The 23,485-nt window shown below is 32.9% G+C and overlaps 3 protein-coding genes and 1 pseudogene across 5 annotated transcripts in view; 2 read left to right on the forward strand and 2 right to left on the reverse strand.

Moving 5' to 3' along the window:
- Positions 1-601: 601 nt before the first annotated feature.
- On the forward strand, positions 602-12,282 carry LOC105673606 (uncharacterized). Its single transcript, XM_067356166.1, has 18 exons — positions 602-834; positions 1,048-1,211; positions 1,539-1,886; positions 2,118-2,233; positions 2,723-2,893; positions 3,089-3,345; positions 3,552-3,760; positions 3,889-4,163; positions 4,344-4,538; positions 8,513-8,624; positions 8,961-9,308; positions 9,532-9,647; positions 10,126-10,296; positions 10,493-10,749; positions 10,968-11,176; positions 11,305-11,579; positions 11,753-11,947; positions 12,007-12,282. The coding sequence occupies exons 1-18, from the start codon at positions 678-680 to the stop codon at positions 12,068-12,070; spliced, it is 3,639 nt and encodes a 1,212-aa protein (XP_067212267.1). The 5' UTR covers positions 602-677; the 3' UTR covers positions 12,071-12,282.
- A 14-nt stretch (positions 12,283-12,296) lies between these two features.
- LOC137000031 (uncharacterized) lies at positions 12,297-14,898 on the reverse strand (annotated as a pseudogene).
- Positions 14,899-15,237: 339 nt separating this feature from the next.
- Positions 15,238-23,485, reverse strand: part of DCTN5-p25 (Dynactin 5, p25 subunit) — a 53,808-nt gene continuing 45,560 nt past the window's right edge. For 2 of the 3 annotated variants that reach the window (XM_012369393.2, XM_012369385.2), the window contains exons 3-5: positions 16,018-16,205; positions 15,688-15,799; positions 15,238-15,605 (exon numbers count right to left, since the gene is read on the reverse strand). In XM_012369393.2, the coding sequence (XP_012224816.1) occupies positions 15,408-15,605; positions 15,688-15,799; positions 16,018-16,205 (498 nt within the window). In that variant the 3' untranslated portion in view covers positions 15,238-15,407. Of the gene's footprint in view, positions 15,606-15,687; positions 15,800-16,017; positions 16,206-16,383; positions 16,600-23,485 lie in introns of those variants that run through there. The other variant, XM_012369402.2, reaches the window with a different exon arrangement.
- LOC105673578 (probable glutamate receptor) lies at positions 18,314-22,624 on the forward strand. The gene is made up of 10 exons (XM_012369318.2): positions 18,314-18,746; positions 19,053-19,216; positions 19,477-19,821; positions 20,078-20,190; positions 20,317-20,487; positions 20,756-21,009; positions 21,243-21,451; positions 21,534-21,805; positions 21,879-22,073; positions 22,130-22,624. Exons 1-10 carry the CDS (start codon positions 18,575-18,577, stop codon positions 22,212-22,214), a joined length of 1,980 nt encoding a protein of 659 aa, XP_012224741.2. The 5' UTR covers positions 18,314-18,574; the 3' UTR covers positions 22,215-22,624.

The following is a 23,485-nucleotide window of genomic DNA, read 5'->3' on the forward strand; positions in this document are numbered from 1 at the left end:
AGTAATAAATCGGCATACTCTCCTAGTTAATAAATTTTTTTATGTTTCGCTCTATTTAGCACGAAAGTTTAGCTAAATACGGCATTTAGCTTAATGCGAATTTAATTTGCCTCATACAATAATCGCGATCAATGTCAACACGACGATCAGACAAGTGCGCTGAAGAGACGCGCAAAGAGCGAATCTGTGTTCTGCGATAAGAAAACACGCGAGACAGTCTTTCGAAAGCCATACGGTTTAAGCGCAACGGTGAGAGCACGTAAGTCTCCACCTGCAGTTTTCCGCATACGAAACACGGACTCTCCTAATGCCAATTCCTTACACTATCATTATCGTCTAAATAGTACATTAGAAAGAACGAGAAAACGTTCTTAAGAACGAAGAAAAGTAGTAAATATCATATCTTAAGAAGAGCACCCGTAGAAGATAATCTGTTGACAGACTATATTACGTCAAACTAGCGTCCATTATATACCCTGCATATTTCACATGTCGTAATAAGCGCCCGTTATCCAAATTGCTCCGTATTCCTTCATGGATTTCCAGTGATACCACATGCACAATTATGCAAGTTCCTTTTTCTATGAAGAAAAATGGCATAATAAATCGATATTACATATCGACAATCTCGAAGAAACTTCGCAGTCGCTCACTCAGCAGAGCTAAGAACGAACGAGATGATTCTTTTCGTCTTGTGCATCTTCGCGTTGTCATTTGGCAATAACGCGATCGCGTCATCGCGCGTCGACGATGTTACAGTAAGATTTATCGTCAATGCAACGCCCGTTCTGTTTCCGCCTTCAAGGATATCTCTACAACTGTGCACCAGCTATGGCAAGATTTTTAGATCATTTAATGGTGTTAATTGTTCTTGGAGAAAAAGAAAATAGTTAAAAATTTTTTACAATAATCAACTAAAAAAGATTCTGATTAATCGAATAAAACTATGTTAATAAAAAAAATAATAAAAGCTCTTTGATGCTCTTTAAATCAAAATTAAATTCACATCTACATTTCAATCTATCTATCATTTGTCTCTCTTCGTAGATGAAATAATTAAATTATCAAGAATACTATCGAGCTACCACTTGACACATAGCATTCGTAACAATTATGAAGAATTCAATCCAAAGATTTATGACAATTTAGAACATCGGAATTTGTACGTATTAGATTTGGACTGCGATTATGCCGCTGACGTTTTACGACAGGTAATAAACCTTTTTATATCACAAGCACTGTAAAAATACAAAGAGAAATAGTTTGCTTTCTGATTAGAAAAGTAACGTTAGCGAGTCCATGTTGTACTTTCACGATATTACGCCACTTTTCGTAAATGCAAAACATTTTGCTCAAAATAAAATCCGCGCAAATATAGTTTAGTCTATTAATTCAATAAGCATGAACTAAACACACAAACATACTATTGTCGGTAAAAATTGATTTTCTAACTCACTCTAAAGATAATAAACAGTATCACTCGCCACTGTTTACAATCTCCAAATTTATCATAATCGTTACCTAATATTAACAAATAGGCGCATTCGAAAAGAATGTTCGTCGCTCCGACAAAGTGGCTGCTTCTTCAGGATCGAAGAACGGTAATCGATAACGATAACAATCTAACTTCAACGTACAACGACACAATATTGGAAGTGTTCGAAGACTTGGCAGTCTATCCTGACAGCGACGTGGTCATCGCTCGAAGATTCGACGGTGACTTTTTCGAACTTCTGTCCGTATATCGACCAAGTCCACAACGAGGAGTAGTACGGGAGAACCGTGGAAATTGGACAATTGATAATGGTCTACAAATGAGAACTTTTGAGGTGGCTTCGGCACGGAGAAGAAATCTTCAACAAACAGTCCTTAAATCCTGTCTCGTGGTACTTAAAATGATTGCGCAAGAAAATATATTTACATGTCAGCAATATTATCAAAGGCATTCCGTTTGTAAAGTCTAACACAATTTGCATAACACGTAATACTGTTACAGTAAAAAAAAAAAAAAAAAAGAAACAGCGAATTAGATATCAGCAATTTTAAAAACGCCGCGACGCAGCTGCGATTTAAGATACTTGCAATTTTTCGAACGTAAAAATTTATTGCAATTGCAGATGACGGATCCCGACACGATCAACCATCTGACCGATTTCAAGGATAAAACCGTAGATCCAGTCACAAAAGTTAATTATCCGTGGATACTTCATTTAACAAACCGGATGAACGCAACGTGAGTTCGACCTTCGACATTAAATACCAGAACGACATCGTTGGAGTTTACGAAGTGAATCCGGTGATGATAATTTGTCGCCAATTATCTCGCAAACTTCGTGAATGCAAGCCTCGAAACAACGTAATAAAGCCGTAACTCGATCTCAAGGTTAATTAACGAGGCCAAAGTGAAATGATCGGGCTATTACGGTATACAGACGTCAAAAACGATCAGAAATCATTTTCGATCGAACAGCCGTGTACCATCGGATATATCAATAAAGCCATTTGCATAATTAAACAAATGTACACTTATCAATGATCATGCATGTGACCGACGAAAGTCGCATGGTTATATTTACGCTCGTATCTAATCGACTAAAAATCTTATCTTGTCAAATTCCTAAATATTATGATAAAATTCTTCAATTTTTGCTTGTCGATACGATAGTGTAAATATGCCAAAAAATGCACGCAGTGTTTTGATGATTGACCCGAAATTTCACAGGATAACTTTCGACGTTACTAACAGCTGGGGATATCGCATGGAGAACGGCTCCTGGAATGGGATGATCGGGATGTTGGAGCGACGCGAGATCGATATCGGTGGTACTGCCACGTTTCTCGTGCCAGAACGTCTCGGTGTCGTGCAATACGTCCAACTGTACACACAGACTTGGTAAAATAAGCAAAGATTATTTACTCAAAAAACAAATGTTCAAATGACTTTTATTCCTTTCTAAAAAGAACTTCTGAACTAATAAAACATAAAAAATTATTTAAACTTTAAAATTCAATAAAACTCAAAATTTGATTGAAAATAATGAGTTAAACAACAACGATAGAATGATATTTTATATAAAAATTTACACAGTTCACGATTCATATTTCGGCGACCCTTACTGTCAACCGTCAGTAATATATTCGTCCTGCCGTTTCAACGAAACGTTTGGATAGCCACTGCTGTGTTTCTCATTGTGGTACTTTGTTTACTCTTTTTGTCCGTGAAATGGGAATATCATGCAGATAAGAAGACAATAAAATCAGCAACTTATTGGAATCAATTAAATCCTAACAAGCCGACGATCAGCGATAATATTCTCATTCTTTTAGGCGCATTTACTCAACAAGGTAAACCAATAACTTCCATCATTTTGTTTGTAATTTTCAATTATTTACCTTCATTCTTAAATATAATTCTAAAATAATACAAAATAATGATACAAATTGAATCTTATTTTTTATGTATGTGTAAATCAAAATCCTTTATTATTTCACGAATTAAACATTTTTCCTCTTTTCAACGTGAAATTTATAAAATTTTTACACTTTTGTAGGATATTCGTATGAACCGTACAAAATCTCGACTCGAATTGTCACTCTCATGTTACTCTTGGCCTCTTTGAGTCTGTATGCAGCTTATACAGCGAATATCGTAGGCCTGCTGCAGTCTACTACGGATTCCATCAAAACTGTTCCAAATCTTTTAAATAGTCCTTTAAAACTGGCTGCACAGGACGTCGTATATAATCGATATTATTTCAAGGTAAATCAAGATTGCAAAAATGTATTATAAAATGTTATTATTAACAGATAAATACTTTGATTTATCCAAAATTATTAGCAAGAAATATATATTTAATTGCAAAAAAATTATTTTTTGCGAGATAATAGAGTTTTCAAGATCCAATTAGAAAGACAATCGTAGAGACACGAATCGAGCCGAAAGGACGCAAGCCAAACTGGATATCAATGGAAGAAGGCGTACGTCGCATAAAAAATGAACTATTCGCATTTCATGGCGAAGTCGGCGCGGTCTACCAATTAATGCAAGACACATATCAGGAGGATGAGAAATGCGGTCTAACTGAAATCGATTTTCTAAACGTCCTGTTTCCACTTCTCGCGATACAAGTGCAATCGCCTTATTTGGAGATAATAAAAAATGGGTAAAAAGTATTTCTGTATGGAAATAAAAATATTCGAGAAAATTTAAAATCTAAAATATCGTTCAATTTCATGATTAAATTTTATTGTTAAACGCGTTACTTAAAAAAATGCATTATACAAACATTATAATCAATTATTTTACGTCAGAAATATTCAATATTCATGAAAGGTATTTTCAGAGCTCTAAAATTACGAGAGTACGGATTAAAATATCACGAGGAATATCACTTGTACACGAGAAAACCGGTGTGTTCGAGTCAAACTAGCTTTATCACCATCGGTTTCACAGAATGCTATTTCGCGCTGTCCACAATGGGCTACGGAGTGCTCTTCGCCCTATTTGTGTTTGTGCTCGAGTTACTGTGGCATAAAAGGTAAGACTTAAGAACGACTTCATTCTCACTTGACGCTATTATCATGTTTTCTTTTGCAGACAAAGCATACGTGCAAAGAAAGAAACGTCAGATGACTATATAGACGCGGATAACTACATAGAGTATCTCGAATAGTTGTCAAAATGTATACTCATAAAAGAAATCAGAATCATACAACTTCTTAAATGTTCTGATACATCTTACACGAAATTGAGGAATAAACTTCATAAAGAATGTTTCTGTATTTATGCAATAAAAATAAATTGTAAAATTACTGTCATTACAATATGCGCTAATAAAATATAAAATAATTGCCAAGAAAAAATATGTATATATGTATTTTGTCCGTTTAAGAAAAGTGGTTTTAACATGATTTTTATGTGCAGTACTATGTACATTACCTCTTAAATAAATGCGTACAAGATAAAGAAATCTGTACTCAATACTATGTGTTCTTAGTAATAACACTTTGTATTGGTTTTATATATGCGTACAAAAAGTAATAAATAAATCTATAAAAGCTGCAGCGACTGATAGTCGAAACCAACCGCATAATGATTTTAAATTAGCGACATAAATGTATAGAAAAACGCGCACATAATATTATATTTTAAATTATAAAACAAAACACTTGATTCAAACATTTTTCATTTAGCCAAAATAAAAAAATAATAAAATATGCGCATTAACTACAAAAACCTATGCGACCAATTTTTGATCTATTCTTTTCAGCTTGTACTTTATTATAATTTTTAATCTTGGTTATACATTTATATTGCAATTTGAATACAGGAAATATATATAAATATAATATGCAGCTAAAAGAAACAGATCATATAACTGTGAATTACTGTACATATTACTAGATGAGCGTTAAACGCACGGCGGTAATAAAATGCTCATAATAGTTCTTCGTAAAATCTATCATAAGATTCAACGTGCACTCAGGTAACTGTTCAACGCAAGTCGCCAAATTGCCAGTGAATCAAGTAAAAAACGAAACAACAGTCCTTCAAGACGGACCGTCTGCCCTACAGCGAAATAAGTACGATTGATTGAAAGCACTGCACTTCTACTAACTTGGCATATAAAATAAAGATGATTTATACGATTATGGCATCCTTGCCTATGTAAACGTAACAACCGACCAGCGCTGCGTTTACGACCCCCCGTTCCCCCACAAATACATGATTTCCCATCGTTAGAGGGAAAAAGGCAACCCTAATAAGAGGTTTATCAACTTTAGAATATTGATATGCGCTTAAAATTCAGCATAATTTGTATTGATTGCTTGCTATATCGCAAGGTACTCGATATATTAGTATCTTAATATACTCGAAAATTTTTAAGTTAAAATTGACAGTTTTAGAAGCGATCGAGTAATATACTATACAGCATAATATGCAATGCGGATTAATATAATTAAAAACTTGACTCACCCTCTGCTGAACTTCTTAAAATGCGGCCGGATGACAGTGTTCTTGCTAATGATACAATAGCGCCCTGTCCTGACATTAGCCAAATCACCTCTAATAATAGCAGATTGTACTATCACTTTTCCATGTAACACGATGTTCTGAGAACCGCACAGTACAGTTAGCCTACTCACTTTATTTCCTTAGGCCTGAAATGACAAAAGAGTGAGATTATGTGACACATTCATAATTTTTTTACAAAAGCCAGAGTACTGCTAAATAATAAAATTTATTGACCAGCAATATCATAACAGCAATAATAATTTTTTTATTTAAATTATTCAATAAATGTTTTACTGATACACTGTTATTGTAATTATCTATTACCATTTTGACATATTCGGCTTTGTTATAATAAATAACCTCCAGCTCCATCTCAAAACATTTATAAAGCGTCAAATAATACAAGCGTATAAACTTAGTGTTCAAATGACTATAAACATATAATACTTCGATTACGATTACTCGTAAACAACAGGTGAAAGATCTGTCAGTTTGATCATCGCAGGCTGCCGCCAGCTGACAAGTCAAACATACATTGCCATCTGCTGACGAAACTACATATCATTTCATGCAGCACAAGCAAGATTATTCCGCGCACAAATTTAATTTTAAAACTTTATGTAATTTATTGTTGTAGTTAACAATAAAACAATAATACATAGTAATAGCATTACAATTATTTCCTTTATATCTTTTCATTATCTCTCATTTCGTCTCCTTCTTCATTTCCAATAAATCTATTTCACATAAAAGTGTGTAAATTCACATAACATTAAAAAAATTATAAAATATATAATGCTAGCTGAAAATTTAATATTTTCATTCTACATTATACTGTGTGCATTACTTTAATTATTATTTCATTGTCTTTAACAACTATTGTACTTCTTAAAGATTTGTTAAAATTAAGTTTATAATATCTGATTTTGCGTACTAATAAATAAACTATTAATTTCATTATTACTATTATGCTAAATATCTAATCTTGTATACTTGTAATAAAATTCTAATAAGACTATCCTACTATAATCAACATCAATAAATAACGATAATCCTCTCTTAAAAAAGACATGGAAGATCGAAACTCGAATGTATCAAAAGTATTGTTGATGCTTTTCCGCGACGCTGATTGGTTATCGCGATTATTCTGATAGTTTGATAGATTGAGAGCGAAGATTATTTTGACAATTATTTAAAATTAAAAAAATTTATTAAAATATTTAAATTTCATAATTATTAAATTACTATAATAAGTGCGCGCGCGTAGCGCGCGCCTGTATTGTTCTAGTAAAGTATATAAAACGCTGACGTATAAACAAATAAAGTCGAGTCATCACACGGGTCGTTAATGACAAAAAAACCCCTCGCAAATCATATTTATCCCGTTCACGAGATAATAATGAGCGCAAAGAGACGAAAAAGCGTCTAGAAATATATCAGAATGCGCAATGGTATTTGCCAACGATTATAACAATATCGATCTCGTGAGTAAGCACTGATAAAGAAACGACAAGCGATTTGTTTCACGTGCCCATTACTAACTTATCACGCGAGTTGTTAATAAGATTAAACACACATCCATTTTATGCAAAAAAATCTCTTTTTCTTTTTAAATGAAAAGTCCAAGATCGACATATTTTTTCAGTTTTAATCGCTACGTCTCCATCTGCAGTTTTCCGCATACGAAACACGGACTCTCTTAATTGCAATTCGGAACATTATCATTATCATCTAAATAGTGCATTAGGAAGAACGAGAAAACGTTATTAAGAACGAAGAAAAATAGTAAATATCATATCTTAAGAAGAGCACCCGTAGAAGATAATCTGTTGACAGACTATATTACGTCAAACTAGTGTCCATTATATACCCTGCATATTTCACAAGTCGTAATCAGCGCTTGTTATCAAGATTGCTCCTTATTTCTTTATGGATTTCTAATGATATATTAAATTATGTAAGTTCCTTTTTCTATTAAAAAAATTTGTATAATATACCGATAATACATATCATCAACCTCTCAAAAAACTTTGCAGTCGCTCAGCAGAGCTAAGAGCGAACGATATGATCCTTTTCGTTTTGTGCATCCTCGCGCTGTCATTTGGCAATAACGCGATCGCATCATCGTGCGTCGACGATGTTACAGTAAGATTTATGGTCAATGCAACGCCCGTTTTGTTTCCGCCATCGAGGGTGTCTTTACAACTGTGCATCAACTATGGCAAGATTTTCAAATTATTTAATGTGTGTTAACTTAAATGTTGTTGAAGAAAAAGAAAACAACTTAAAATTTTTTACAATAATCAACTAAAAGAGATTCTGATTAATGCGATAAAACTATGTTAATAAAGAAAATAATAAAAGCACTATGATGCTCTTTAAATGAAAATTAAATTCACGCATTTACATTTCAATCTATCTATCATTTATGTCTCTCTTCGTAGATGATATAATTAAATTATCAAGAATACTATCGAACTACCACTTGACACATAGCATTCGTAACAATTATGAAGAATTCGATCCAAAGATTTATGACAATTTAGAACATCAGAACTTGTACGTATTAGATTTAAACTGCGATTATGCCGTTGATGTTTTACGACAGGTAATAAACCTTTTTATATCACAAGCACAGTGAAAATACAAAGAAAAATAGTTTGATTTCTGATTAAAACGAATAAAAAAGTAACGTTAGCGAGTCCATGTTGTACTTTCACGATATTACGCCACTTTTCGTAAATGCAAAACATTTTGCTCAAAATAAAATCCGCGCAAATATAGTTTAGTCTATTAATTCAATAAAAATGAATTAAACACACAAACATACTATTGTCGATAAAAATTTATTTTCTAACTCACTTTAAAAATAATAAACAACATCACTCGCCACTGTTTACAATCTCCAAATTTATCATAATCGTTACCTAATATTAACAAATAGGCGCATTCGAAAAGAATGTTCGTCGCTCCGACAAAGTGGCTGCTTCTTCAAGATCGAAGAACGGTAATAGATAACGATAACAATCTAACTTCAACGTACAACGACACAATATTGGAAGTGTTCGAAGACTTGGCAGTCTATCCTGACAGCGACGTGGTCATCGCTCGAAGATTCGACGGTGACTTTTTCGAACTTCTGTCTGTATATCGACCAAGTCCTCAACGAGGAGTAGTACGGGAAAATCGTGGAAATTGGACAATTGATAATGGTCTACAAATGAGGACTTTTGAGGTGGCTTCGGCACGAAGAAGAAATCTTCAACAAACAGTCCTTAAATCCTGTCTCGTGGTACTTCAAATTATTATGCAAGAAAATATATTCACATGCTAACAATATTATCAAAGGCATTCCGGTTATAAAGCTAACACAATAATTGTAACACGTAACTGTTACAATAAGAAAAAAAATTAATAAAAAACGCAGCAAATTAGCAATTTTGAAAACGCCGCAACGCAGATGTGATTTTAAATATTTGTGATTTTTTGAACGTAAAAATTTATTGCAATTACAGATGACGGATCCCGACACGATCAACCATCTGACCGACTTCAAAGATAAAACCGTAGATCCAGTCACAAAAGCTAATTACCCGTGGATACTTCATTTAGCAAATCGGATGAACGCAACGTAAGTTCAACCTTCGATATTAAATACCAAAACGACATCGGTAAAGTTTACGAAGTGAATTCGGTGTAAATAATTCGTCGTCAATCATCTTGCAAACTTCGTGCAAGCCTCAGAAGAACGTAATAAAGCTGTCACTCGATCTGAAAATTAATTAACAAGGCTAAAGTGAAATGATCGACCTATTACGGTATACAGACGCCAAAAACGATTATAAATCATGTTCGATCGAGCAGTGGTGTACAATTGCATATATCAATAAAGCCATTCGCATAATTAAACAAATGTACACTTATCAATGATCATGCATGTGACCGACGAAAGTCACATGATTATATTTACACTCGTATCTAATCGACTGAAAATCTTATCTTGCCAAATTCTTAAATATTATGATAAAATTCTTCAATTTTTGCTTGTCAATACGATCGCAAATATCCTAAAAAATGCACGCGGTGTTTTGATGGTTAAAATTCCACAGGATAACTTTCGACGTTACTAACACCTGGGGATATCGCATGGAGAATGGCTCCTGGAATGGGATGATCGGGATGTTGGAGCGACGCGAAATTGATATCGGTGGCACTCCAACGTTTCTTGTGCCAGAACGCCTCGGTGTCGTGCAATACGTCCAACTGTACACACAGACTTGGTAAAAGCAAAGATCATTTACTTAAACACAAATGTTCAAATGACTTTTATTCCTTTCTAAAGAAATCAGGACTTCTGAACTAATAAAACATAGAAAATTATTTAAACTTTAAAGTTGATTAAAACTCGAAACTCGATTAAAAGTAATGAGTTAAACTATAATAATATATCGATATTTTATGTAAAAATTTACACAGTTCACGATTCATATTTCGGCGACCCTTACTGTCAACCGTCAGCAATATATTCGTCCTGCCGTTTCAACGAAACGTTTGGATAGCTATTGCTGTGTTTCTCATTTTGGTACTTTGTTTACTCTTTTTGTCCGTAAAATGGGAATATCATGCAAATAAGAAGACAATAAAATCAGCAACTTATTGGAATCAATTAAATCCTAACAAGCCGACGATCAGCGATAATATTCTCATTCTTTTAGGCGCATTTACTCAACAAGGTAAACCAATAACTTCCATCATTTTGTTTGTAATTTTCAATTATTTACCTTCATTCTTAAATATAATTCTAAAATAATACAAAATAATGATACAAATTAAATCTTATTTTTTATGTATGTGTAAATCAAAATCTTTTATTATTTCACGAATTAATTGACATAAATAACATTTTTACTCTTTTCAACGTGAAATTTATAAAATTTTTACACTTTTGTAGGATATTCGTATGAACCGTACAAAATCTCGACTCGAATTGTCACTCTTATGTTACTCTTGGCCTCTTTGAGTTTGTATGCAGCTTATACAGCGAATATCGTGGGCCTGCTGCAGTCTACTACGGATTCCATCAAAACTGTTCCAAATCTTTTAAATAGTCCTTTAAAACTGGCTGCACAGGACATCGTATATAATCGATATTATTTCAAGGTAAACCAAGATTGCAAAGATGTGTAATAAAATGTTATTATTAATGGATAAATACTTTGACTTATCCAAAATTATTAGCAAAAATATAATTTAATTGCAAAAAAAAATTATTTTTTGCGAGATAATAGAGTTTTCAAGATCCAATTAGAAAGGCGATCGTAGAGACACGAATTGAGCCGAAAGGACGCAAGCCAAACTGGATATCAATGGAAGAAGGCGTACGTCGCATAAAAAATGAACTATTCGCATTTATCGGTGAAATCGGCACGATTTACCAATTAATGCAAGACACATATCAGGAGGATGAGAAGTGTGGTCTAACTGAAATCGATTTCCTAAACGTCCTGTTTCCGCTCCTCGCGATACAAATGCAATCGCCTTATTTGGAAATAATAAAAAATGGGTAAAATATTTCTGCATGGAAATAAAAATTTCCTGAAAATTTAAAATCTAAAATAACGTTTAATTTCAAGATTAAATTTTATTGTTAAACGCGTCTTTTTTTTAATGCATTACACGCGAATCAAGAATTATTTTGCGTCAGAAATATTCAATATTCATGAAAGGTATTTTCAGAGCTCTAAAATTACGAGAGTACGGATTGAAATATCACGAGGAATATCACTTATACACGAGGAAACCGGTGTGTTCCAGTCAAACTAGCTTTATCACCATCGGTTTTACAGAATGCTATTTCGCGCTGTCGATAATAGGCTACGGAGTGCTCTTTGCCCTGTTTGTGTTCGTGCTCGAGTTACTGTGGCATAAGAGGTAAGACTTAAGGACGACTTCATTCTCACTTGACGCTATTATCACGTTTTCTTTTGCAGACAACGCATGCGTGCAAAGGAAGAAACATCAGACACGGATAACTATATTGAATATCTCGAATAATTGTCAAAATGTATACTAATGTATACAAATGTATACTCATAAAGGAAATCGGAATCATACAACTTTTTAAATGTTCTGCTGCATCTTACACGAAATTGAGGAATAAACTTCATATAAAATTATTCTGAATGTTTCTGTATTTATGCAATAAAAATAGATTGTAAAATTGGTATCATTTCAATATGCGCTAATGTAATATAAAATAATTGCCAAGAAAAAGTATATATATATATATATATATGTATTTTGTCCGTTTCAGAAAAGTGATTTTAACATGATTTCTATCTGCAGTACTATGTACATTACCTGTTAAATAAATGCGTACAAAGATAAAGAAATCTATACTCAATACTATGTGTTCTTAGTAATAACATTTTGTATTGGTTTTATATATGCGTACAAAATGTAATAAATAAATCTATAAAAGCTGCAGCGACTGATAGTCGAAATCAGCCGCATAGTGATTTTAAATTTGCAACATAAATGTATAGAAAAACGCGCATAGTATGATATTTTAAATTATGGTAATTATACTGTATCGCTACCTCCACTCCGATTTTGATCCAACCACGCTTATTCGACGCGTTTTTGCGTTAAATAAAACTTTTCTCTCTGCAAAAAGTGTCGCTCTGCCCCGCGAAGCGAGATATTAATCGTTAAAGTTGACCACTTTTCAGGTTACGAAACCCGTCATATCGACGAAGTGTAGCGATACTGAGTATGCGCTGCGGTTACGCGCGTATGCGTTGTCAATAGAAATGCGTACGAACTATAAAATATACATTATTTTTCTAACAAATATATTAATGATTGAAAAAAATTGGATATACTGCCGAATCATTAAAAATGATATGTTTAAAAATATTTATTACTATTATATATTACAAAATATGTACACACACACACACACATTTATATAAATACATATTGCACAAAAGATTAATACATATTCGAAGGAAGGATTATTAAACTTTTTAATATAACACGGTGTTTTAGCATATATAATTAAGTGTAGTAAGTGTTAATAATGTTAATATTGAAAAAATAGTGTATAGACTGTACCGAATGTACGCAAGAAACGTGTCTTTAAGTAGCGCTCGTGCTCGGTTCGTTGCAGGATGTTACTGGTTGGTCTTCGGATGTAGACATTGGAGGATACATCTCAGCAATGACATCAAAAAAGATTTCAATACGTTCCAGTCGGGTATAGGCGTGTTTGAAGAGAAATTCGGATAAATATCCAATCATATGATTGGATTTTCTTCCATATCGTGGAATATTTCCCCGAACCTCTCTCCAAACACGCTCTATGTGCTGTGTGTGCACCTGTAAATTTAAAAAATGTATATATATTGCAACATAATACAGTGGAACATTAAAAAATATGTATTAATTTTAAACACTTCTTACCTGTTTGAGGATCGATAAAGTTATAGGAGTGATTTACTGTCAGATGATGGAAGCCTTCATTGTTCAAACAATTATAAGACTTCCAACAATCTGATATCACTGTTGTTCCTGGCAAGATCCACTCCTTGATACATGCCAGGAGTGTTTCTTCCGTACAATCCTCTACTGGAACGATGAACATCTTCTTTGAGTCTCGCTCGTATCCTCCAAAAATCCACTAACCTTTATTAGCCGTCCACGATTGTATTTTCGTCGGCCAATTTTTGCTTCATCGATTTCGACTATGCGTCCTGGATCACCAAGCTTTTGACTATGCTTATCAGCCCAGAACACACAGACCTGTAATTAGAAATAGTATTATTAACATTTTGTATATATTAGTGTGTAATATTTAATGGCGAATATTTTATTTCGTAAATATTCACATAGGTCAGCGCGTTCAAAAGTCAATGACCTTGACATATGCTATCAAGAACACATCCCCGAGAAATAATCAAAAGATTTTAGCCGTCGCTCGTTGTTTATAAAAAAGTTATTAAAAAACATTTATTAAACTATACACATAGGGTGTGGATTGAATTTCGCTTTGCGTAGAAATTTGTAAACCCGTGTGGAATCTCGCTTCGCGTGAAAAGTGTATGCGTGGAGGCAGTGTGTTCCGCCCCCACGCGAAGCGAGATTCCACACGGGTTTACAAATTTCTACGCAAAGCAAAATTCAATCCACACCCTATGTGTATAGTTTAATAAATGTTTTTTAATAACTTTTTTATAAACAACGAGCGACGGCTAAAATCTTTTGATTATTTCTCGGGGATGTGTTCTTGATAGCATATGTCAAGGTCATTGACTTTTGAACGCGCTGACCTATGTGAATATTTACCCTTGTACATCATCGAAAATATTAAGATAATTACCTCTCGGCAAAAACTGAACCAGTCAACAATCGTGTTCCGTGATGATACACCAGTTTCATCCTGCGTGTCATCTTGACGTGGGTGTCGTAGCATTAAAAAACATGCAACGATTTTACAAACGGTGCCCACGTCAAGATTAGCTTTGTCGAACCAAGTACCACATTTTGCACTTTTATAAAATTCGCATTGTTCACGGACACGTTTCTTGTGTACATTATTTACGAAGTATCGTTTTCTGCATCGATACGATAATGTTTCTTTATCAATATTAACATTATTACCACATTTACTACACGTAATAGTACATACTAAAACACCGTGTTGAATTAAAAAATCTACTAATCTTTCCTTCGAATATGTTAAATGAGCAAACTCCAGTAAACTCAGCATTGCTCTTTGTTGTTAAAGATTTTAATACAATAAAGTGCGCTAATACACAATTGTATTAGCGCATTTCATTTCTTTAAATTTCGTGTACAGTAGTTTAAAGTTACTACAACGCATACGTATGTGGTCGCAGAACATGCGCGCGTGACCGCTGCGCATACCCATGTCACTATATTTTGTCGGTATGACAGGTTTCGTAACCTGAAAAATGGTCAACTTTAACGATTAATATCTCGCTTCGCGCGGCAGAGCGACACTTTTTCCAAATAGAAAAGTTTTATTTAACGCAAAAACGCGTCGAATAAGCGTAAGTGGATCAAAATCGGGGTGGAGGTAGCGATACTGTATAATTACCTAAATTATAAAACAAAACACTTGATTCAAACATTTTTCATTTAACCAGAATAAAAAAAAATAAAATATGCGCATTAACTACAAAAACCTATGCGACCAATTTTTGATCTATTCTTTTCAGCTATATTTCTTGTATTTTCTTATAATTTTTAATCTTAATTATACATATATATTTTATTTTGAATACAGGAAATATATATAAATATAATATGCAGCTAAAAGAAACAGATCATATGACTGTGAGTTACTGTACATATTACTAAGCGAGCGTTAAACGCGCGCCGGTAAAAAATGCTCATAATAGTTCTTCGTAAAATCTATCATAAGATCCAACGTGCACTCAGGCAGCTCTTCAACGCAAGTCGCCGGATTGCCAGCAAATCGAGTAAAGGACGGAACAACAGTCTCTGGTGGCACAACTGCGCCGTCCTCGATATAACAACAATCCTTCAAGACGGACCGTCTGCCCTACAGCGAAATAAGTACAATTGATTGAAGGCACTGCACTTCTACTCACTTGGCATATAAAATAAAGATGATTTGTACGTACGATTATGGCATCCTTGCCTATGTAAACGTAACAACCGACCAGCGCTGCGTTTACAACTGCCCGTTCCCCCACAAATACATGATTTCCCATCGTTAGAGGGAAAAAGGCAACCCTAATAAAGGGTTTATCAACCTTAGAATATTGATATGTGCTTAAAATTCAGCGTAATTTGTATTGATTGCTTGCTATATCGCAAGATACTCGATATATTAGTATCTTAATATACTCGAAAATTTTTAAGTTAAAACTGACAGTTTTAGAAGCGACCAAGTAATATACCATACAGTATAATATGCAATGCGCATTAATATAATCAAGAACTTGACTCACCCTTTGCTGAACTTCTTAAAGGGCGGCCGGATGACAGCATTCTTGCTAATGATACAATAGCGCCCTGTCCTGACATTAGCCAAATCACCTCTAATAATAGCATCAGATTGTACTATCACTTTTCCATGTAACACGATGTTTTGAGAACCGCACAGTACAGTTAGCCTACTCACTTTATTTCCTGAGGCCTGAAATGACAAAAGAGTGAGGTTATGTGGTACATTCATATTTCTTTTACAAAAGTCAGAGTATTGCTAAATAACAAAATTTGTTAACCATCAATACCATAACAGCAATAATAATTTATTTATTTAAATTATTCAATAAACGTTTTACTGATACACTGTTATTGAAATTATCTATTACCGTTTCGACATATTCGGCTTTGTTATAATAAATATCCTCCGGCTCCATCTCGAAATATTTGTAAAATGTCAAATAATACAAACGTGTAGACTTAGTGTTCAAATGACTATAAACATATAATACTTTGATTACGATTACTCGTAAACAACAGGTGACAGATCTATCAGTTCGACTTCGCAGACTGCCGTCAGCTGACAAGTCAAACGCACATTGCCATCTGCTGACGAAACTACGTATCATTTCATGCAGCACAAGCAAGATTATTCCGCGCACAAATTTAATTTTAAAACTTTATGTAACACATTTTGTAGTTAACAATTAAACAAAAATGCAAAGTAATATCATTACAATTATTTTCTTTATATCTTTTCATTATATCTCATTTCGTCTTATTCTTTAATTCTAGTAAATCTATTTTATTTTATATAAAAATGTGTAAATTCAATAGCATTAAAAAAATTATAAAATTTATAATACTTGCTGAGAATTCAATATTTTTATTCTACATTATATTGTGTGCATTACTTTAATTAATATTGTCTTAACAACTTTTGTACTTTCTAAAGTTTTCTTAAAATTAAGTTTATAACATCTATGATTTTGCGTTATAATAAATAAACTATTAATTTCATTATTATTATTATGCTAAATATCTAATCTTGTATACTTGTAATAAAACTCTAATAAGACTATCCTACTATAATCGGCATCACATATAACGATAATAAAAAATATAAAACGCTGACTGTAAACGGATGAACAGCGTCGAGTCATCTAACGCGTCGTTAATGAAGAAAACCTTTCGCAAATCTAATTTATTCCGTTCACGAGATAATAATGAACACATACGAAAGCATCTACAAATATATTAGAATGCGCAACAGTATTTGCCAATGATTACGACAATATCGATCTCGTGAGTAAGCACTGATAAAGAAACGAGAAGCGATTTGTCTCACGTGCCCATCACTAGCTTATCACGCGAGTTGTTAATAGAATTAAACAAACATCCATTTTTTCCGAAAAAATCTCTTTTTCTTTTTAAGTGAAAAGTCCAAGATCGACATATGTTTTTAGCCTTAATCGCTTCGTTCTTTTGTATCCATCATAAATATTCGATAGAAGACCTATTTCCACTTTAGTGACATTTCGTTTTGATTGCTTCAATGATATACGTCATCTCACAATTAACATCACAAACATTGAAAGCAATAAACAGACAGCATATTGGATGCAGATGACATCGACGCGGAAGTTGTTTAAAGTCGATTATGCGAGTCAAACTTGTTGCATCTTTATAGCTTTACGATCGCATGTTATAACACGTGTGTATGAACGATTAAAGGTAAAATGATATTTACAAATTTATCACGGGCACAAGTGTTGCAGCCTGTTTGCTTAAAGTGATGAAGACTTATACAAATTTTGCTACATTGTAAAATAAATACCATATGTCACAAACAGAATTAATATAACAATATCTTACAAATACATACGATTAACTTTTCCGCTATTACAACCATTTTTTTACAACTTTATTTATACAATAATATAAATGAAAAATAATCACTTATATTAAACCATTAAACCATTCTTCTATATATTTTTATAGATTATCTTAGAGAATCTTGTGTCAACCTCATGTCAATTTATATAAAATATAAAAAATTAGTTAGTCGATTCATATTGCTTTAACTCCCTGAAGAAATGGCGATTGTAATTTAATTAAGTGTGTAAATATAGCTGCGATTCTTTATTCACAAAACATAGTATCCCAATCTATTGCATCATCGAGTCTCCTTGCACCATGTTATTATCTTATATTCGAGAATTGCGCTATCGAAAAAGAATTCGTGAGAGCGATGAAAGCTGGCGAAATTATAAAAGTACACGTTTCAAAGTACGCTCGCTAGAACAATCAATTGGCATGCTATGTTATGTCAATGTAGCATCCATCACAAATACTGAATATTTTATATGCTGCAATAATGTTCTACGCATTGACTGTACTCTTATTGCACCCTTATTTCTCCGTGAAATCACGAGCAATTTTGTTACCGACAAAAATTACACAAGTTCTCTGTATATGTAAAAAAGATTACAGTGCATAGATAATTACTATTGATCAATACTACTGACAATTTCGAAAAGAAATTTCTGCAGTCGTTTGACGGATACAAGAACAGCCAGAATGCACTTTATCATCTGGATCATCTTTGCATTGATCTTTGCATTGTTATTCAACAATGAAGCGACTGCATTTTCTCATCGAATTGATAATGTGATCCCAAAATTTATCGTCGATGTGACCTCCATCTTATTGCCGCCGTTGAGGATATCTCTACACTTATGCACTAGCTATGGCAAGATTTTTGAATTCGTAATTTAAATGTGTAGAATCTAAAACAAAATTTTCCGAAAACATAAACAATTTTAAAAAATAAATATAAAATAAAAAATTACAATAAATTATAAAGCAATAATAAAAAGAAGATTAAAGCTTCAGTTTACAATATAAACTAAAGTGTTACAATAAATTTTGTTACATATCAAAATAAGATATATCAATAAATCATGATTTTTTTTTGTCCATTTTAACGAGAAAAAATATATTCAAAATTTTAATTAAACATGTAAGTTTTAATTAGAATATTAGTGTTTTTTCTCAGACGACACAATTAGATTTTCAAGGGAAATGTCACGCTATGGCTTGGCACATGGCATTCGTAACTCCAACGAAGACTTCGACCAAAGAATTTACAATCATTTTGAACATCAGAATCTATACGCGTTGGATTTAGACTGCGATTATGCCACTGAAACCTTACAACAGGTAAAAGATTGTTGTCTCAAATTAAGAATAAAAAAACTAAAAACGCGCACAATCTTATTTGCCATTTATCATACAATTTATCATGAACGTTAAAATTTTAATTAAAGATTAACAATACTTTCACCGTTACTCACACATACACTTCCCTGTTATTTGTTGAGTTTATCAAAGAAAGATAGTTGCAGACTTTAAAGAAGCACAAAAAGTTCTCTCATAATGTCTTTTAAACTAATTAAGTACTTTCTGACATTAACCAATAGGCGCATTCAAAAAGAATGTTTGTCGCCCCGGCAAAGTGGCTGCTTCTTCAGGATCGAAGAACGGTGATCGATAGCGTCAATGTAACTTCTACATACAATGATACGATATTGGAAATCTTTGAGGATTTGGCAGTCTATCCTGACAGCGAGGTGCTCCTCGCTCGAAGATTAGATGGCGATTTTCTCGAGCTTTTGTCCGTATATCGACCAAGTCCACAACGAGGAGTAGTGTGGGAAAATCGCGGAAATTGGACGATTGAGAATGGCTTACGATTGAGAGATTTTAAAGTGGCTTCGGAACGGAGAAGAAATCTTCAACGAACGGTTCTCAAAGTCTCAATAGTGGTACATAGAACATACTATTCGTCTATCATGAATTGAATGGCATCAACGACACATTGCAAAAATATTTGCAAACTAACATAACACATGTCTGTAGCGTCTAATATTATTTGATAATAATAAAAAATAAAAACAATACAAACCAACTATTAGCCACTCTAAAAATGCCGCGATATATAACTTACAATTACATTTTAAATAATTAAAACGGTTTTAACAAGTAAAATTTTTTTTTCTTTAAAATGATTCACAATTGCAGCTGCTGTATCACAATACGACTGATGGTCTTGATGACTTGGAGGATAAAAGTGATTCTATTGCAAAAGCGACTTATCACTGGGTACGTTATTTAGGAGAGCGGATGAATGCAACGTGAGTGCTATTTCCTAATGTCAAAATATATCAATGTTGATGGAATAAAGTAAATCCAATGATGTAACCGATTTTGTTAATCATCTTGCAAATCCGATAATTATGAATTTTTATTTTACACGACAGACTAAGTTTCGAAATTGAAACCACTTGGGGGTATCCTGAGAAAAATGGATCCTGGGGTGGGATGGCCGGAAAGTTGTATCGACACGACGTCGATATGGCTGGCACTACTATGTATATGCTGCACGATCGCTTGCATATAGTGACATACGTTCAATTATATACACGCACTCGGTAAAATTGAAATTCATTTTAATCCAATGGTTCTTTGCGAATCATTTCTCTAATTACTATAATGTTACAACGAATGTTAAACTCGGAAATCTGTTATAAAAAAAATTAATATTTAATATTATTTATTAATAACATCGCAATAGTATTAACAACATTATTTAATAATATATTTTCATCAAGTTATACTCTTTTGTAGACTAATTACTATTATATTACTTCGAATTTACTGATTTTATTGCTAATGTAATGCATAACATATGTTACATAGCGCACTTTTCGTATTTCGACGACCTTTATTATCAACTGTTAAAAATATCTTCACATTGCCCTTTGAACAACGCGTCTGGATTGCGATTGCCGTATTTCTCTTTTTGGTTTCCTGCTTCTTATATTTATCCATGCAATGGGAGTATTATGAAGCTACTGCAAAAAAGTCGGTGGCCTCTTCAAACCCATTAAAAATCGCAGAACCGACGGTCAGTGATAATATTTTCATTCTTTTAGGCGCCTTTTCACAGCAAGGTACATAAGCAATTATCCTAATAACAATTCAATCTTCAATGAATCTTTTTCATCGTCAAAATTTCTTCAAATAAAATCTGATATTAAAAACTTTACTGCATGAAATACAAATTAAGTACATTTCATAATTTAACATTTTTCGTAAGTTAAAATATTTTCGCGAATGCGAGAATGAAATATTTTCAGCTGTTTAATAGTAAAGTAATATATGTAAAATATATATACTTTTCTAGGATATTCATATGAACCATACAAAATCTCGACTCGAATTTCCACTCTCATGTTACTCGTGGCATCTCTAAGTCTCTACGCGGCTTACACAGCAAATATTGTGGCTCTTTTGCAATCCACCACGGATTCGATCAAAACCCCTGCAGATATTTTGCACAGTCCGTTAACTCTCGGCGTGGATGATGTCAAGTATAACCATTATAATTTTGAGGTTCGTAAATTGCAAAATCGTGAGAATTTTCTTTTTTTTTTTAAACAAGATATTAAAAAATATTCTTTCTGTCGAAACACAGTTTCACCAAGATCCCATTAGAAAAGCGGTCTATGAACAGAAAATATTGCCAAATGGAAACCGAACCTGGATGAGTATAGAGGAAGGAATACATCGCATAAGAACCGAAACCTTCGCGTTTTACGGACCGCAGGGACAAATATATCACCTCGCGCAGCAGACATTTCAGGAAGACGAAAAGTGCAGTCTGTCCGAAGTGGACTATTTCAAATTGCCGTATCCGTTTCTCCCGCTACCAAGACAATCGCCTTATTTAGAGATAATAAAAAATGGGTGAGAATATCTCCATTTATCACATTTATAAGATAATTCACATAGAATATTCATGGAGAGAAAGTATTTTCAGAGCCATAGTATTACAAGAATACGGACTTAAATTTCGTGAAGAACGTCGTTTGTACCCGGATAAACCAACGTGCTCAAGCGCGTCCAACTACATCACCATCGGTTTCACAGAATGTTACTTCGCGATAGTCTCATTGGGCTATGGAATACTGCTCAGCGTTACCGTGTTTGTGTTCGAGTTGCTGTGGTACAAGATGTAAGAAAAAATTTCTTCATACTTTGACATTGTTATTATCATGTTTTCTTTTACAGAAAAAATAAAGACGTGAGAAAGAAAACGACTGAACAAAAAAAAACTGTGCTAGAGGAAATAGATGTTGACATTGTCGAATATTGACTAGACTGCCGCAGATATAAACTGCTGCAAGAATGTGTATTCAGAAACATCAGATTTTTCAAATTTCTATTGTTCTGTAATGAACAAATTACTTTAACCACTCTGTAAACCTTTTTTTTCTGTGTTTTTAACAAAAAAAAATCGATAGTCAATATTTATTTAATGTACGTTAATGGAGCATATAATTAACTATGGAAAATACGTACACAATTCTGTTTGTTAAAAGGAAGCTTTCCCACTATGCAATAAATATCGCACATTTTATCTTAAAATATATATTTTTGATGAACTCCCACCGTGCAATTAATTAATAAACGCAATAAAATAAATGACACCACTTACAATATAATTAATAAAAAGAATTATGCTTGTACGTATTTAAATTCTAATAAACATCACTATACATGTAATTGTAACATTCTTTTCTATGTAAAAATTAAGCGACATTGCACATAATTTTCTACAGTGAGAAGATGATTCTAATTAATGCACATGTTAATCTGCGATTAAAAGCTATCAAAAAAAAAATTCGATATAATTATATATTAATTAAAAATTGTAAAATACTGTCATATTAAAAAATATTTTTTTATATATGTATTATTTAAATTTATTTTGCTGCATTGCAATTTCTGCAGGATAATTTTTGAATATCTTTGTTTCAATTATATTATTTGTCGAAATAGAGTATCATATATACAAATAACTTTCGTAATCATTTTCTCCAGCAAGTGGAAACTTATATGGAAACCTGTCCTTCCGACTGCTGTCATTTGTAAATTGAATATTGACCGTGCTACCATCTGATGACGAAACTTCACACTGTTTTACGCGATACGTAAAATACAATTGCGCACAAAAATATAAGAATTTATAACTTTCTATTTTGATATTCCGTAACGTACAAAAAAATAATATTTGCATATTATACCATTTTTAAGCAGAATAACTTATTAAAGTATATGTATGGTTTTGTAGCATAATATATATGTTTATATGATGAAAAATATAAAGATCAAATTTATATTTCGTATTTATCAAGTTTCTGTTCTTTCAAAATTAAATTATACAATAGTTATGCAAATAGTAACGGCTGACAAACGAATTTCATAACATCTATTTAGCAATATCTGTAATGCAGTGGTAGATCAAGAGCTCTGAGATAAATTAATTCTAAAATTCTCTACATTTTTAAATACTCTCCTTAAAAAAATAAATAAAAATTAAACAATTAATAATTCTCTTCGATTTTATAAAGCCAAGCTTTACAT

This window comes from Linepithema humile, chromosome 5 (genome assembly GCF_040581485.1).
Source record: "Linepithema humile isolate Giens D197 chromosome 5, Lhum_UNIL_v1.0, whole genome shotgun sequence".
Lineage (NCBI taxonomy): Eukaryota > Metazoa > Arthropoda > Insecta > Hymenoptera > Formicidae > Linepithema > Linepithema humile.

Bases quoted from the DNA above. Each gene is read 5' to 3' on its own strand.
- LOC105673578 (XM_012369318.2), top strand. From the start codon at position 18,575: ATGCACTTTATCATCTGGATCATCTTTGCATTGATCTTTGCATTGTTA. The intron at 20,191-20,316 runs GTGAGTGCTATT...TTTACACGACAG, and splicing joins GGAGAGCGGATGAATGCAAC to ACTAAGTTTCGAAATTGAAA. The intron at 21,010-21,242 runs GTACATAAGCAA...ATACTTTTCTAG, and splicing joins AGGCGCCTTTTCACAGCAAG to GATATTCATATGAACCATAC.
- LOC105673606 (XM_067356166.1), top strand. From the start codon at position 678: ATGATTCTTTTCGTCTTGTGCATCTTCGCGTTGTCATTTGGCAATAAC. The intron at 10,297-10,492 runs GTAAAAGCAAAG...AAATTTACACAG, and splicing joins CAACTGTACACACAGACTTG to TTCACGATTCATATTTCGGC. The intron at 10,750-10,967 runs GTAAACCAATAA...ACACTTTTGTAG, and splicing joins AGGCGCATTTACTCAACAAG to GATATTCGTATGAACCGTAC.